This window comes from Chiloscyllium plagiosum, unplaced genomic scaffold, assembly GCF_037043375.1.
Source record: "Chiloscyllium plagiosum isolate Xiang-an unplaced genomic scaffold, Cpla_swu_hap1 HiC_scaffold_13, whole genome shotgun sequence".
Lineage (NCBI taxonomy): Eukaryota > Metazoa > Chordata > Chondrichthyes > Orectolobiformes > Hemiscylliidae > Chiloscyllium > Chiloscyllium plagiosum.
The window spans coordinates 41,117,982-41,136,085 of NW_028270151.1; the positions used below are offsets into that span (position 1 = coordinate 41,117,982).

At 39.0% G+C, this 18,104-nt stretch overlaps 1 protein-coding gene across 9 annotated transcripts in view; it reads right to left on the bottom strand.

The window, feature by feature from the left end:
• Positions 1-18,104, bottom strand: part of armc9 (armadillo repeat containing 9) — a 146,777-nt gene that overhangs the window by 20,302 nt on the left and 108,371 nt on the right. For 3 of the 9 annotated variants that reach the window (XM_087993555.1, XM_087993554.1, XM_043702296.2), the window contains 8 exons: positions 17,371-17,510; positions 11,366-11,442; positions 8,361-8,435; positions 8,168-8,258; positions 7,871-7,929; positions 7,010-7,114; positions 1,206-1,321; positions 402-538 (listed from right to left, as the gene is read on the bottom strand). In XM_087993555.1, the coding sequence (XP_087849681.1) occupies positions 402-538; positions 1,206-1,321; positions 7,010-7,114; positions 7,871-7,929; positions 8,168-8,258; positions 8,361-8,435; positions 11,366-11,442; positions 17,371-17,510 (800 nt within the window). Of the gene's footprint in view, positions 1-401; positions 539-1,201; positions 1,322-4,007; positions 4,177-6,976; positions 7,115-7,870; positions 7,930-8,167; positions 8,259-8,360; positions 8,436-11,365; positions 11,443-17,370; positions 17,511-18,104 lie in introns of those variants that run through there. The other 6 variants (XM_087993553.1, XM_087993552.1, XM_043702294.2 and 3 more) reach the window with 3 other exon arrangements.

Below are 18,104 nucleotides of genomic sequence, written 5' to 3' on the forward strand. Positions count from 1 at the left end.
CATCTGCAAACTTTGAGATGTTACATTTTGTTCCCTCTTCCAAATCATTAATATACATTGTGAATAGCTGGGGTCCTACCTCTGATCCCTATGGTAGCCCACTAGTTACTGCCTGCCAATTTGAAAGGGGCCCATTAATTCCTACTCTTTGTTTCTTCTCTGCCAATCAGTTTTCTATCCATCTCAATATACTTGCCACAATCCCATGCGCTTTAATCTTGCACAATAATCTCCTATTTTCCCAGCTTTCTTGCCATTGCTTACACCATTCGAGGGAGGGGAATTCCAATCAACACATTTCTACAAGTTCCAGTAAATCCATATCTCATTTGGCATTAAGTAATAAACATTCCATTAGCTATTTGGAATTTTAAACAATCAAGTTGTTTTTTTTGGCTTACTGATAGGAGAAGCACCAAGGCCAGAATTACTTGCTCTACTCCCACTTCGAGTAGGTGGTCGAGAGGTTTGACATGAATAAAGGTTGCTCTCTGTGCTGGGGCTTCTACTTTCATGTTTATTTGGTACAGTTCCCAACCTATAGATTAAACAGAAAAGTCTTGATAAATGCTGTATACACTTAATAAAGAAAACTGCAATCAATGAAAACATTTCTTAAAAATGTAGAGAAATTAAAGTTATAACGTTCTTCAATTCATAAATACTGAAGACACTAAATATTTTACAGCATGTTTACTTAATGTATTTACATTTTTAAAAATAATCTTCTGTTATACTTCTTTTATTTGCTTTCTCATTTCTTTACTTCAGGAGTAGGTAATTATCATGATGAAGTATATTTTATTTGTTTCAGATGGTTTAAAATTATATAATTTTACCAATACACGCCCGTAAATTAAATGATTCATCATTGAATAGATAATGACTTGTTCTGAATCTGATGTGACTACAACTTTACATTTCATATAAATGTTAAATAGCAAACTATTAAGTATTTTTCATTTCTTGTTATAGTACTGTAACATCCAAAGGATATAAAAATTTGAATTGCTAGGTATTGGAAATCAGAAAAATTGTTGCAGCTATGTGTTCTAAATTAAAACTGTCAACACAACTATTTTTATTGTACATGACAAATTATAGAGCGCTGACTGAAATTTTCTACCAAATAATGTGATCATGAAAGAAAGCAAAGTATTATCTTGTTTTACATTACTATATTCAGTGTTTTTCAGACTACTCACAATGTGTAACCCACTCTGTGCATGCTAGGCGTAACTGGTCGTCGGAGAGGTTCATCAACGCTTTCATTCAAAAGTGACATAGGCTTTCTCTTGGCCTTCATTGTGTTTGTCATTATCTGCCAAATAATAGAAACCCCTTGTAATAATTTCTGAAAGTGCACATTTTTCACATTATTGTATTATGATAATGAGCAAGGCTTGAAATACATGTAGTTTCTCAGTTATCAACTGCTGCCAAGAAGCCAGGAGATTTCTACATTTATGTAGTCAGTGAAAATTTATTTGATAATTTACACACTTAGAAAATAGCATGTAATATACTAAAATATTTTGTTCAGCAACATAACAATTTTCTCAAACTGTCATATTCTTATATGCAATATCGTTCAGATCCAAAATTCTAAAAAGGCTCTTAAGGGGGTCCATCTTTAAATTAATGTTAATAATTATTGATAGCTTTAAATAGTCATTTTGTTTCAATGTAAAATGTATTGCAAGCCAAAATAACTAGTATTGTTACAGGGGTAAAAAGCTGTGGCAATATTGTTAAATGGTACAGAAGAGCTTTGTATCACTTTGAAGCTAAATTGATCCCCTTCACCTTATTATATGTGAACATTGGAATCCACCTTTTTCTTATTAATGCAGCCTAAGTAAATGACTACCCTGAACTAAAACTTTAGTACTTCTCGTCAGGAGCTGCTCAATTGCTATTTATAGAATTTAGTCAAAATATCTAGTAGGACATTAACATATCCCATTTGGTTTCATATAATTATTTTTCATTTCCAATTTTAGTTTTCCCTTCCAATTCTGTATCATACCTGCTGTACAATATCTACAGAATCACCATAGAATCTCTACAGTGTGGAAGCAAGCCATTTGGCCCATTGAGTCCACACCAACCCTACGAAAAGCATCTCACCCAGGCCCCCCCTCCATGTAACCCTGCATTTCCCATGGCTGATCCACCCAGCCTGCACATCCCTGGGCACTATGGTTAACTTAGCATGGCCAAACCATCCAACTTGGACTTCTTTGGACTGTGGGAAGAAACCCACACAATCACAGTGAGAACGCACATAGACAGTCGCCCAAGGATAAAATCAAAACTGGGTCCCTGGCTTTGTGAGACAGCAGTGCTAATCACTGAGCCACTGTTCCACCCTATGATTTTTAACAAACTCTTTTCATAGTGCAGAGTATAATATTAGGAGATGATGTTCTACACCGGAAAACCAGATGGCGAGAACTTAAACCTAATCCTTACACATTTTCACAAGCTGTTTTATAGAGATATGCTTTACAAATGTCCTAATCCAAAAAAAAGCTTCCATACATTCCTGTGTCTGAGATTACAAGTGAATCCTCAGTTAACACCCACCACCTGAACATAACTGAATACTCAAATCATTCTACAATGAGCAGTTGATGCCATATTCAGGCCAGATAAAGCTGCCTGTTGGTATGGCTGCAGCACTGGTGACCAGGATTTGCTTTAGCTTGACTGAAAATAATTTTCAATTTTAATTGGTATTGTGTTCTTTGCTCTGTGATACGGTCCAGTATTTTGGCCTTCAAGTGAAAATATTAAATATTTTGTGATATTGGACCTCCTTGAATTGCTGCTGCTGGGCTAACATTTCAGTCTACATAAGGCCAATCACATCAGTTCAGGGGGATATCACCAATGGATCTACCTCGGGGATCAGTTCTAAAACCACACCTAATTAATCTGAATTTAAATTACAAGACTGTGGAAATTCAGCTAAGATGACAATTGACTGTTTTCTTGCTCAAGCTAGTGACTTTTCCATTCTTGAAATTATACAGGTAGTTCTCCTGAAACACGTGTTTACTAAACATGATTTGGTTGTAACGTGATTTATGAATTGTAGACATTCGGTGTTACGTAATTCCATCCTTGGCACTAGCTGAACATCAAAACACAGCCTCGAGATCCTCTGTCTGCAAAATGCAAATTCAGCATGTTCAGCTAAAACAGGAATGCAATCAGCTCTGCAAGCCTTGAAACTGAGCTAGAAACTAGGAATTGTAATCTACATTTAGAAGGAACTTTATTTCAAATCGGGAGAGAGTCTCGAGAAGGACAGGACTTCTGCCTTGGCATCACATGGTCAGTCAGCTCGGGTGCTTTCTGGGGAAAAGCTTTGTGAAAGGTACAATGCTGTAGTCAGTGATTTTAATGTTAAAGTATTAAATTTACTATATTATTTCATTAAAGTATATGATTTAAAGATTTACTTAGATTGTGCTCCTGTTGTGTTAGGCTAACTACTATTTTTGTTTTGATTTTTACGATATTTTTGGTGGTTCGCCCCAATCCTATTTTTCCCATAAGCCCCATTATTTATATTGCATGATTTTCTATAATATGGTGTTGCACGGGAATGTAATTAACACATTATAGGACAACTACCTGTATTGAGAACAGGCCCTGAAATAGCACCTTCAGCTAAGAATGACAAAGTATGGCTTCACTGTATTTCACCTGCAAAATGCTCATGCTGGATGAATTTGGTAGCATGTTAAATGGTGATAACTTAATGGTCAGTTCCACACAAACATGCTGCTCACCAAGTCTACACGGGCATCAGACTTGATTAATAGAATTTGTAATGAAGGCAGACTGAGAGTGGAACCTCCCTATATTTAGTTAAAATATTTTGTTTTGAGGGATTCATGACACCTGATCTGCCATGGCTCAGAGTGACTTCACCTTAATAACAATACATCTGAGCTCTTTGGTATCTTTCTTGTGGAATCAGCAGAAGGTCTTACCATTGCCAGGATCTTTGAGCATTAATGCAATTGGCATTATAATTAAAGCCCATATGCACATTTTAGATGCTGCAGACCAGAAACACTCTCTCATACTGTAGTGTTCCACCATCATTGCTGAACCTTCGACCCAAAAAAACACTTGCAATCCATTCTGGCGAACAGATATCTACAGAACAGGTTTGTGGAGAGGAAGGAAATCCTTCAGCCAGTTGACTGCAACAGGAAGCTGCATTATGAGACACAGTCAACCTGGACCCAGACTATGGGCTGGCAAAATGCTGTGACTAAGGTGAAAAGGAATGCCCAGCAATGCAGAACAAAAATCAATGATCTACTGTATTTTGCAAGGGTTAAGTGCCATCATTTTCTCTCTGCTATCTCACACGTATAGGATCACCCTCACTCTAACTCTAACTGTCACTATATATGCATCTTACCAAGGTTATGATTAAAACTCTCACTGCTGTATACACCATGTCCACTCAACGGCTTGTGCCTTCTCCTCCTCCTAAACTACTAACACTTCTTGCCCTCTATGGTTCCTATTCACTCACTGGGCTTATCACTACCTCTCCTTCTCCTGGATCACCATTAACTGCACTTGATTCTATTCCATCGAATCAATCCTGCCCTTTGTCTCATTTCAGGAAAAACTGGCTCACTTCAAGACCAAGAGAGCCAAAATTGGTGGAGTGGTAGGCATCAGGACATGAGGATACTCACTCCTTACGAGGAGAAAACTTTAGAAATAGTTGGGGTGTAGTACTGCTTACATGGAGATGGTAACTAACACGGTAAGTTTCACTGTGTTGTGCTGTACTCCTTTCCGATTAACACCAACACTAACTCATTCTTAATCTGCATTACCTTTTTATCACTTTTACAAAACTAATTCCCCAACCTCTTATGCAGGCTATAGTGGCACCCAGTAAACCTTCGCCAGGAAGAAGACAGCACTGGAGATCCTCGGCTTCATCTCTGAAGGAGAAATCACTAAATCCTTAGAGGATGGATTGCAAAGATTTCACCTGAACTTTCCATCAGGTAGAAACAATCACCTTGATGGGTTCTGCATATAGATTAGATTCTGGGACACAAAAGCAGGTTGGTCAGAGGTAGTCAGTAAACTGGATGGAGAAATGGAAGATTTTACTAGTGCTGTACTGGTTTCTGCATGCATTTGTCTGGCTTTTTCAATGGACAGTTTGATGACCACCATGGACATCCAAGTCCAAAACATTCAGTGTCATGCACAGTCCTGCATATCATCATTCTTGATAAAGGTGCTCAGAGTTAATGGCAAAGAAAGAGGGGAATGGGGGGACCATCCTCACTTCAGGTGCCTCTTTCACAGTTACAGAGCAGCATCAGCAGGGACTCAAAGCCTGTTCAGTGCTCCTCACCTTGGCAAGCAGCCTACCTCTCTCTCTGTGCTAAAAAAGCAATGCAAGCCACAGACACTGGTAGCCTGTCAGGGAACACTGAAGAACCTGTCCATGAAAAGGTAAAACCAAGTACAAAAAGGCTGGCAACCTCCAAGTAAACACAAAGTGAATAAGAAACTAAGAAGCCAAACTAAGAGGCAAGATGCATCCTGTGTACATGCATGGGATGTGTAAGCTCTTGTCTGCAAAGCAACCTGATGGGAAAATGCAAATTGTAGCTGTTTCTGAGCTCCAATATAAATTGTTGAAAGGTTTAAGTGATGTGATAGTTTGACAATAGGCACAGTGATGTGGTGAGGATGGTAGTTTGCCAATATCAACATGTGTGGATGAATGGGTCAAAGGTGATGGTGTCCACAAAACAGGCAGGGACATTGTGCTGAAGATACAATGGGTGATGGCTGCGCAAGCAATTAGGCTGCTGCATTCTCCAAGTACCTGTTCTGAGTTGCATGTCAGGAATTTGCACCGTCCAGTTTCTCAGGGAAGGGGAGGAAATTTATAATTGGTGTATAAATTAGTCGAGTTGGCATATTAATGAGATGAAAATGCATGGAAATAAGATAGCCACTCAATAACAAGATTCTGAAGTTGCCATTTAAAACTTACAGGGAAAGTTGCAAAAAAATTTTCTTTATGTTGAGATTCTAATTTTTTCCAAATCTTGTCGAATGTTCCCAACTTTCTCACCATTTTCCATGCCACTCCAGGAGGGGAAGTTCTGCCCTTGGTCTTTAGATCTTGGGATTTTTTGGGACAACATTTAATATTGGAAATTGTTTTTAAAATTACATTTTAAATCATGCTTTCCAGTTTTTATTCTTGTAATTATGTAGCAGGTGCACAGATTATAATTAAAAGCAAAACATATGTAAAGAATATTAAAGATAAAGCAAATACTGGTAACTGGAATTATAATATTTTACCTAAAGTGAGTTGGGCAGGTGTCCACAATGTAAATATTGGAGTATATATGCATCCATGAAATTTGACATCTCATCTAATATCAAACCTGATATTTCAGCAGAGAATAGAAGAGATCAATTCCTCCCCTCCCCTATTCCATGTCAAAGATGATACATGTAGGTCATGGAATAAACATTTTTTTCCTGCATTCTTTTCAGGTGGTACAAAGTAGAAATATAATGGTGAAAACTTGACCACAAGCATTCCAAATTAACATACTCCCGAAAGCACATGTTAAAGGAAGGTTACTGCTCGAATTTGCAGTGCAAATTTATTAAGTGAGTCTAAATCGATGATGTAGTGGAGATGACACAGGAAATAAAGTTGGGTCAGAACATAGTAAATTGGCGAGAAAACCCAATAATTGCCACTTTTAACAAAGGTCGCTATGTCCTGAAAATGCTGTCCTAGCCATTATGTCCTCAATGTCCATCTTTTACTTGTAAAGTTAATCTTTGTTAAACAGTGTTTGGCCACATTATAATTTATTTCATTACTCCTAAGAAATAATGTATACCTTAAATATTCTACAATAACTTCCAGCATTCAACTTACAGTGCTTCCTGATGTCTGATAATGAACACCCACCCCTAGATACTCAGCTGTCAGTAGTTTTTCTCCTGATAACTCTCCAGGCTGGGGTTTTAATATTTCAGCCTTGTCCAGGTCAGCTTCCAGTGCATCCTGGTCATCCTGTTATTGAAATTTTAATGAATTACTAAAGCAAAAAAAAAATTAGAATAAATTTTTAAAAATGCTATTTATATTTTCATGTTCTTGTACTTTTTAAGTCAGTTGGAAGTCATGCAACTTTTAAGAGATTAAAAAAAAGTTAAATATTCTAAGCATCAAAGTGCCTCTGCCCCATCATCTTCAGTGAATGATTGTAAACAGACTGAAACAAAATGCAGTACAGTGCCAGTCAAGAATAGAAAATCATTTGATCATTGTTTTAAGCTAAACATTAATTGTGAGGACATTAATCAGCAAAACTAGTACTTTCAATTCCATCATTATAAAACAACAAACATCTACTTTACTCAAACTGAAGGAGTACAAATGTCAGTACTGAATTGACTAGTTTGCACTGATTTATAATAAAATTTGGTGCACATTGGTCATTATGGAATTTGCTGTGTTGAACTTCTACATACTGGTCAGGGCTGCAAATATCTTAAAGATCACTGCTGATCCTACTATGGATCTTATGTGTAAAGATTTTCTTGCCATTGACGAGGAAAAAAAACACTAGCTTGTCTCTTCCAGCCTTATATATCCTACTATGGGTATGAAGGAACAACACTCCAATATAAACTTTTATAGAGGTCATATATACATTTACAATGAAAACGTCATAAAGAGTTGTACGATGCTGCATATGACTAACTGCGAAAAATCACGTGAACAGAGCTTTTACTTTGAATAGTTCCTGGAAGAATTTAGCCTTACTTCATCATCATCATCTTCTTCCTCTTCATCATCAGAATCTGATTCTTCAAGCACCTCCTCTGTCAGATGTGCATTTAAAAATTACAGCCATATGTCATTTTGAAACAAAAAGCTAAAATGAATTGTCTACTAATTTATAGAAACATTGAGAATTAATTATCAGCATTTTACAAGTGACATTTGTTACAGTAACACATAAAACATCAACACATGCATAAATGCTAATGGTTATCATCTTTAAATTACTAATAGCACCAAGAGAATACTTTCCCGTCAAGGCTTCTCTTGTACCCTAACCTGAATTGAGTTGTTTTATAATAAACTCAAGCTGTCTGTTCATCTCAGTATTCCCTTCTTTAATAAAACACCGCAGAATTTCTTCCATGCCCTAGAATTGTGTCAGAAAATGACATGATAAATTAATATTGAAAACATGATCAGAAAAGAAAAATCTTTTCCTTCTTTCCAACGCCTCCACACTCATACTTACCATAGCTTTTGCCTCCTCGCGTATTGAAGGGATGGCAAGAATGCTGTACAAAGCTCCATTAACATATGGCCTTATCTGAAAGGAGCAGTTAATTGACATTTGGTTAAAAAAAGTTTTACTGTCCCATAACTAAATGATAATTTCATGAATCTGTTGAAAATATTGTATATTTTGAAAACTTGAATAGGAACCTGACTTTAGTTATTACATACAACTGCTTTTTTTCTCCACATCTCTTACTGTCCCCAGTAGCAATTTACTAAAACATAATTTAACACAATTTGCTGTAATACATTGAAATGAAATTAAATAAATATTTTAAGAAGGGCAGAGTCTAAAAGAATACAAAGAGAGAGCAGGCAAATGGGTAAACATACATAGGGCTGATGCCAGCACAAATGTGATGATGGACAAAAAAAGCAGTTTTATGTGATTCAATCTGCGTGATTTAGAATGGCATGTTTCATTTGCCTTGTGTTATCCAACAATAAAATACAGTTCATTCTTAAACGGAAGCTCTCTCCATTGTAGCCCTCTTCACAGAAATGTGAAAAGTGTGGATTCCATCAGAAAAATATCTGCAGTTCTCACTTTCTCTTACAAAAAAAGGACTAAGGCAGGATTGTTAAGTACATTGAAGGCTGAGATAGACAGATTTGTAATCAGTGGGAATTGTGGGTTATGGAGAAAAGGCAGGAAAGCGGAGTTGAGGATTATCAGATCAGTCATGATCTCCTTAGATGATGAAGCAGGCTCAAAGTGCTAAATGGACCTGCTCATCTGCAATGTCTTATGGTCTTAAGAAGATTACAAGTCATTTCCATCCTATCACATTGACTTTCTGAGGACAACATCTTACACAAAAAGCTTCAAAAAACTTAAGGTAAGTTTTATTTTAATTGAAAAGTTATTTTCATTTAATAGATTACTTGTTTGTCCCTTATGTCTTTGATAAATAAATTCAGACAACAGGACTAATCATCATGACATAATTTGGAGATGCCGGTGTTGGACTGGGGTGTACAAAGTTAAAATTCACACAACACCAGGTTAAAGTCCAACAGGTTTAATTCGAAGCACACTAGCTTTCGGAGCGACGCTCTTTCATGGAGGGCTCGATCGTAACACAGAATTTATAGCAAAAATTTGCAGTGTGATGTAACTGAAATTATACATTGAAAAATTGATTGTCTGTTAAGCCTTTCATCTGTTAGAATACAGTGATAGTTTCACTTCTTTCATATGTAAATCACAAAACCCTTTTTTTTAAAGTTGCATTCTCGGGTTAGCTGTTAACAAGCTAGACAATATGTTGAAGGTGTTAGCCCCCTGTGTTCTCTGTCTATGACCTGATGTTTAGATTGATTCTAATCTAAAAAGTGAGATAACAGAGTTTTACATAAATTCATGCAGTTTTTGAGCTCAGAGTTCTGCTTGAATGTATGCAGTTTTTGAGCAAAGTGCAATGTAACTTTGCAAGTACAAATTCACCCCACAAAATATATATGTGCATGTGGGTCTTTGTCTGTCTGGGGTGGGGGTTGTGAGTGTGAGAAAGTGTGTGTGTGTGTGTGTGAAGTGAGTGCAGAGTGTCTTAAGTCTGTGAGGGGGTGCATGTGAGAGTGTGGAAGTGTGTGTCTATACCCTTATAGACACACACACACTCCCACACTCTCACATGCACCCCCTCACAGACTTAAGACACTCTGCACTCACTACACACACACACACACACATACACACACACTTTCTCACACTCACAACCCCCACCCCAGACAGACACACACACACAGACAGACAAAGACAGACAGATAACAGACAATCAATTTTTCAATGTATAATTTCAGTTACATCACACTGCAAATTTTTGCGAAATTCTGTGTTACGATCAAGCCTTCCACAATCACCTGATGAAGGATCGTCAGTCCGAAAGCTAGTGTGCTTCCAATTAAACCTGTTGGACTATAACCTGGTGTTGTGTGATTTTTAACATCATGATATAATTACTGTATATTTAATTAAGTAGTAATTTGGAAATGAGTCACATATGTTAAATAGGTGTAAGTTTAAAAAGTCTTGTTTCTAAACATGTTTATCACTTTTCAACTTTTTTTTTTGAAAAATAAGGCCATTTCCAACTGGTGATTCCAGTCTTGATAATGTGCCCTTTCCCTTTAGCAATAGCTAGAAAATTTATAAGCAGCTGTCAATCTCCAAGATTTGTAAACTTCCACAAACAACTAGTCTATTTAAGTCACTTCTCCACACAAAGTATGCAGACAATGGCTTTAAAGAGACAGGCCAGTTGAACACAATGACTCCACACTGACTGAAAGTCATGCTATGATAAAACACTGAGCATATTAAAACAAACAACAAAACAAACCTACGAACACACTTAAACAGTGACTAATGAACCTAAGGGATCCAACTGATACCACCAAAAAAACTAACATCATTTACAAGATACCATGCAAGAACGGTAAAAATCACTATATCGGACAAACTAGCAGGAAGCTTGCTACCAGGATATATGAACACCAACTGGCCACCAAAAGGCATGACCCACTCTCACTAGTTTCTATACATACAGACAAAGAAGGACATCACTTTGACTTGGACAACACAAACATCCTAGGACAGGTGAAACAAAGACACGCACGAGAATTCTTAGAGGCACGGCACTCTAATCAGAACTCCATCAATAAACACATCGATTTAGATCCTATTTACTTTCCCTTGAAAAAAAGAACCAGAAATGACATCACCCACCTTAAGAAACCAAGACCTATACATAGAGAGGTTGGACATAACACCAGTACTGCACCAGAGACTCTCTCTGCTGATGTTACCTAGTATGGTGATGAAACATCTGAAAACAAACTTTCAAGTTCAACAAACCTTCAAGTTCAGCAAACTAACTTACAAACAAAAAAAAGTTAACTAGGTAATTCATAGGAACAGAATAAACACATAGACTTGTATTACACACTTAGAGATAATACCTCATGATTTTCATGACCCAAAAGATCAGACAATACTTTTAACACTCGTCTTGTATCTTCTACACATTTCCGTTTACCTGAAAATGGTAACAAAAGATTTTAGCTGGTCTAAGTACAGAGGGCCTTTGTGAAATATAATTATAGTAATAAACAGGTCTGTTTGATAATTAACAGAGATTACAATAATGTTAGTTCCTATGCAAATACTTTTGTTAGTAACACAGGAATCCTGAAGGTACTAAAATTGCTATTTCTGTAATGGATTCCTTCATATTTGCAAGGCCATACATTTGCAATACAGTTTCCAAGTGTTCATTCGATATTGCTAGCCAGCAAGGTCCATGGCATCAAGCCCCAAGGAACTCCCTTGGAAACAAACTTCCAGTCTTTGAAACAACTCTCTGCCATCACCCTCTGCTTCCTGCATTTTAGCAAATTTTGGGTTCATCAAGTCATTTTGACTTGGATCCCACAGGCTCTTAGTTTCTTGAGTAATCTGGCAATGATAGATTCATGTATTATATATGAATCAACAGCTGTGTATAAAAGAATTCCTTACATGTTTTAATGGGCTCCATTTTGCGCTCAAATTCACCTTTGAAATGAAGCAATCAACAATTCCGTTTCCCAGATAGCTAGTGCTAGTTGTAGGACTGGGTGGAGTGGGGGTGGGCGCGAGAAGGTGGTTTCTCCTCAATTGTCTGCCACAGGCTTACATTCACTGAACAATAATACTGTTGATTCCAACAATTCTGTGCATTATAAGATTGGCTTTATCAACAACCTTGTAAATAGAGCTGTGTAATGTGCAAAATCATAAATGGGCTGAAGGCCACCACGTTTGGTTCTGAAAAGCGTCCGGTCTAACTCAGATTACTCTGAAAAGGTAAGAGCTCTCAAATATTTCAACAACAGGTGAAACCAACTGCTTCATGATGCATTTGTAGAGTAGCAACACAACTGTTGTTTGCTACTAATAGGAAGATATTACTAAGCCAAAGGTTTACCTGCCTATCACAAAATGAGCAATATACTGTATGAATTTCAGTACCATTGTATGCCAGCAATTATATCAAATACATGTCTCTTCGACTGTTCACATCAGGCAAGGTACTGACTGTGCCCATTCAGCTCATATTTGGATTAGATATGATTTGGTAATTGGACAATATTTGCTAAATCATCACAGTGAGCTAAAAATTATGCTGACAAGCAACTTAATTTTGTTAATCACAGTGTGACACAATTGTACAGACTGGAAGCAGAATATAAATAATACTTTGTTAGTTACAGTCTGAAAGAACATGTTTACATATTGTGCCCAATTTAAAACAGACAAAATAGATTACCACCATTCTCTGGTTCATTCCTTAGAACAATAGTTGGCCAATCAGAGTCAACTTGCCTGGCTTAAATTTAAGCTGAAAATGTGTTGCTGGAAAAGCACAGCAGGTCAGGCAGCATCCAAAGGAACAGGAGAATCGACGTTTCGGGCATCAGCTCTCCTTCAGGAAACTGCCCGAAACGTCGATTCTCCTGTTCCTTGGATGCTGCCTGACCTGCTGCACTTTTCCAGCAACACATCTTCAGCTCTGATCTCCAGCATCTGCAGTCCTCACTTTATCCTGGCTTAAATTTAAACAAAGCTTGGCAGTTGTCAGTCATCACCAATATGATGCATTCTCCTTGGCAATGCTGCTACCAAACAGAACCCACTTGCTAACCAAACAGCATGCTTTTCACATATAATATATAAAATATTATTCTCCTTTACATTTGTTATCTTATAAATTGTCCTGATGAGTACAAAACAAAAAGGTTCAAAACAAAATCAGCAACACTTAAGTTTTGCACGACAATATCTACGATGGTTCCATACCATGAACTTTGCAACTATCAAGTATTTCCTGGCCCCCTTCTTCAGGACATCTTATTCTGATTACCTCAAATTAAATATCAGGAGAAATACCTGAGCAATATTCTGGAGGTCATTTTTGACTTTGATAACCAATGCACAAGGATACCTGCAAGGAGTCTGCAAGGGACTTGTTCCACCTAATCTTGACAAACCCTAGAAGTTATTTGATCTGAATGATCAAGTTCCGAGGGCACCATATTTAACAGGGATTGGAACACCTAAGAGATTTGGTATCCTGAATAGCAAGTGATTTATCTAGGTGTGCACAGAGAATTTAGATAAAATTACTGCACAGATGAGTTTAATGAAAGTATCATTTAGGTTAATTGAGATCCCTTATCCTTTCAAAAATGGCATAAATATTGATGTGTCCCATTTTATTCAAAGAATTAAACTGGGCATCAGTAAGCAAAACAACATTGAATTAGATAGATGCAGTTATTGCATCAATTAAAGATTGAGATTTTTTAAAACTGATCAAGTCTTAGAATTAATAATAGAATTCTGAATGTACATCTTGTGAGGAATAATAAGTTATAAACTTGTTTTCAAATTTCAAACTTAACAGTGAAGAAACACCAGAAGTTCTAAAAATGGACTGGTTCCTCTGGCAGCATCATCTTTGAGACTGGTTGCTATTTCAGTTGCCTAAAAATGAGGTATAGTGTGCATTTATGCATGCCTGCTCTTTGCACCGCGACTGTAGACATTTGCAACCTGCAAACAAATCTGACAAAACGTACATATGACTCCCTCCTATGTTGCAAAAAATTTACTGATAATCTTTTCAATTACATTAGCCAATGGACTGCTTATTTTTTTAAAAAAGTAACAGGAGAAAGAAGCATTTGCAATGAGTTCTACCATATTTCAGAACATTACAAATAAAGTAACGAAAGAAGAAACAAAGCATGCCACACTGATATTATGGTTGGTTAAAAGAAAAGGTCAGCCTTGATAGATGCTTTGACTGGGCCAATTCCTTATGGACCAAATCCCAATGTGCATCCCCTGACACTCCAATATGTGCATTTAACTTCCCTTCACCTGGGGTGGCATGGTGGCTAGCACTGCTGCCTTGCAGCGGCAGGGACCGGATTCAATTCCACACTCAGGTGACTGTCTGTTTGGAGTTTGTATATTCTTCCAGTGTCTGCATGGGTTTTTGTTCCATGCTCCTATTTCCTCCCACAGTCCAAAGGTGTGCAAGTTAGGTGGATTGGTCATGCTAATTTACACATAGTGGTCAGGGATGTGTAGGTTAGGTGAATTAGCCAAGGAAAATGCAGGATTCTAGAGTAGGGGGATGGGTCTGGGTGGGATGCTCTTTGGAGGTAAGTGTGAGCTTGTTGGGCTGAATGGCTTGTTTCTACACTTTAGGGGTTCTGTTGATTCTAGGAATTTTGCTTGGATCTCAGAAAACATTTGGAAAGATACAAGCAAATATTGCCACTGCTGTGATAGAAATCCATTGTTTTACTGTTTCAGAATTAATCAGAAATTATGTACTACGAGGTGCTGCATTTTGGGAAAGCAAATCTTAGCAGGACTTATACACTTAATGGTAAGGTCCGAGGGAGTGTTGCTGAACAAAGAGACCTTGGAGTGCAGATTCATAGCTTCTTGAAAGTGGAGTCGCAGGTAGATAGGATAGTGAAGAAAGCATTTGGTATGCTTTCCTTTATTGGTCAGAGGATTGAGTACAGGAGTTGGGAGGTCATGTTGCGGCTGTACAGGACATGGGTTAGGCCACTGTTGAAATATTGCATGCAGTTCTGGTCTCCTTTCTATCGGAAAGATGTTGTGAAACTTGAAAGGATTCAGAAAAGATTTACAAGAATGTTGCCAGGGTTGAAGGATTTGAGCTATAGGGAGAGGCTGAACAGGCTGGGGCTGTTTTCCCTGGAACGTCGGAGGTTGAGGGGTGATCTTATAGAGGTTTACAAAATTTTGAGGGGCATGGATAGGGTAAATAGGCCAAGTCTTTTCCTTGGAGTCAGGGAGTCCAGAACTAGAGGGCATAGGTTTAGGGTGAGCGGGGAAATATATAAAAGAGACTGAAGGGGCAACGTTTTCACGTAGAGGGTGGTATGTGTATGGAATGAGTTGTAAGAGGAAGTGGCAGAGGTTGGTACAATTGCAATATTTAAGAGGAGAAAGTGAGGACTGCAGATGCTGGAGATCCGAGCTGAAAATGTGTTGCTGAAAAAGGGCAGCAGGTCAGGCAGCATCCAAGGAGGAGAATCGACGTTTCGGGCATGAGCCCTTCTTCAGGAATGAGGAAAGTGTGCCAAGCAGGCGAAGATCAAAGGTAGGGAGGAGGGACTTGGGGGAGGGGCATTGGAAGTGCAATAGGTGGAAGGAGGTTAAAGTGAGGGTGATAAGGTGAGGGTGATAGGCCGGAGTGCAGTCCCAACCCTCAAAAACCTTGTCTCAGTCCCAACCCTCGAAAATCTTGTCTCAGTCCCAACCCTCGAAAAACATTTACCTGGACTGTCTCAGACTCCTCCCTCCCCTTCCTAGACCTCTCCATTTCTATCTCGGGCGACCGAATTAACATGGACATTTACTATAAACCGACCGACTCCCACAGCTACCTAGACTACACCTCCTCCCATCCTGCCCCCTGTAAGAACCCATCCCATATTCCCAATTACTTCGTCTCTGCCGCATCTGTTCCCAGGAGGACCAATTCCAATACCGAACAACCCAGATGGCCTCCTTCTCAAAGACCGCAATTTCCATCCAGACGTGATCGACGATGCTTTCCACTTCCCAATCCTCTGCCCTTGAGCCCCGTCCCTCCAATCGCCACCAGGACAGGAACCCACTGGTCCTCACCTATCACCCCACCAACCTCCATATACATCGTATCATCCGTCATCATTTCCGCCACCTCCAAACAGACCCCACCACCAGGGATATATTTCCCTCCCCTATCAGTGTTCCGAAAAGACCACTCCCTCCGTGACTCCCTCGTCAGGTCCACACCCCCCACCAACCCAACCTGCACTCCCGGCACCTTCCCCTGCAACTGCAAGAAATGCAAAACTTGTGCCCACACCTCCCCCCTTACTTCCCTCCAAGGCCCCAAGGGATCCTTCCATATCCGCCACAAATTCACCTGCACCTCCACACACATCATTTATTGCATCCTCTGCACCTGATGTGGCCTCCTCGATATTGGGGAGACAGGGCGCCTACTTGCGGAACGTTTCAGAGAACACCTCTGGGACACCTGGACCAACCAACTCAACCACCCCGTGGCTCAACACTTCAACTCCCCCTCCCACTCCACCAAGGACATGCAGGTCATTGGACTCCTCCATCGCCAGACCATAGCAACATGACGGTTGGAGGAAGAAAGCCTCATCTTCCGCCTAGGATCCCTCCAACCACAAGAGATGGACTCAGATTTCTCCAGTTTCCTCATTTCCCCTCCCCCCACCCTGTCTCAGTCCCAACCCTCGAACTCAGCGCCACCTTCCTAACTTGCAATCTTCTTCCTGACCTCTCCGTCCCCACCCCCACTCTGGCCTATCATCCTCACCTTATCACCCTCACCTTAACCTGCTTCCACCTATCGCATTTCCAACACCCCTCCCCCAAGTCCCTCCTCCCTACCTTTTATCTTAGCCTGCTTGGCACACTTTCCTCATTCCTGAAGAAGGGTTCATGCCCGAAACGTCGATTCTCCTGCTCCTTGGATGCTGCCTGACCTGCTGCGCTTTTCCAGCAACACATTTTCATCTGCAATATTTAAGAGGCATTTGGATGAATAGGAAGGGTTTGCCGGGATATGGGCCGGGTGCTGGCAGGTGGGACTAGATTGGGTTGGGATATCTGGTCGGCATGGACGGGTTGGACCGAAGGGTCTGTTTCCATGCTGTACATCTCTATGACTCTATTTTGCAATCTACAAGAAATTTTATATCAGGTGTGGCAAAATCGTCAACTTCTTTATGAACACATTTGTGATTTTACTAGACCTCATGTACTGCAAAAAATGTTACTTTTATACATTTTAATTCTTCATTTACTAATCACACAGAATGTTCACTGCCTAGCCAGTGATATTGTACAGCACCTTGGGTCCGAAGGCACAGGTTCATAAATAATGCAACGGAGTATTCCAAAGTGTAATCCGACAATGAATCAGAGTCCTCCAGTATGCTCAGCAACCAGAAAATAATGTTATCTTTGACCATAGCTGACTGCAGTGCTCGTCTGAAAATTAAAATGAATATTATATCAATTGATATTGTTAAGGATAATGATAAACAAGTGCACAGTATTATTTGTGTTACGGAATGGCCGTGAACCTCTGTTAATTAAACCAAACATGCAGAAAAACTCACTTTATCGCGTAATTTGTTAAAATATGAGTGATACAGAACTCCCAAATTCCACGATTTAAAGAAAATAACATCAATTTATTTTTAACTCTTAGAGTGAACATTAAACAAAAACTATTCACGACTCTAAGCCCCCCTTTTTCTTAACTGATTATCCGTCTCCAACTCTTTCCAACTCAGGTGTTCATTTCACAGCCACGTTACATATTTGCAATTTTCCAGTACACTCTGGGGCTGCCATCTGGTCATATACACAGGTGCTTGTAATCTCTTAGTTCAGAACAGCATTCACTCTCTCTTAAAGGTATAGCGCACGCCTTCAACATCCCCCTTAAGAGAAAATGAACCATCATACTGAAAAGGTGGCTTCTCTTTTTTCTAATTCTTCATCCCATTACAATGAAATACATAGGTCATTAATCTAAGTTATAGAGTCATAGAGATGTACAGCATGGAAACAGACCCT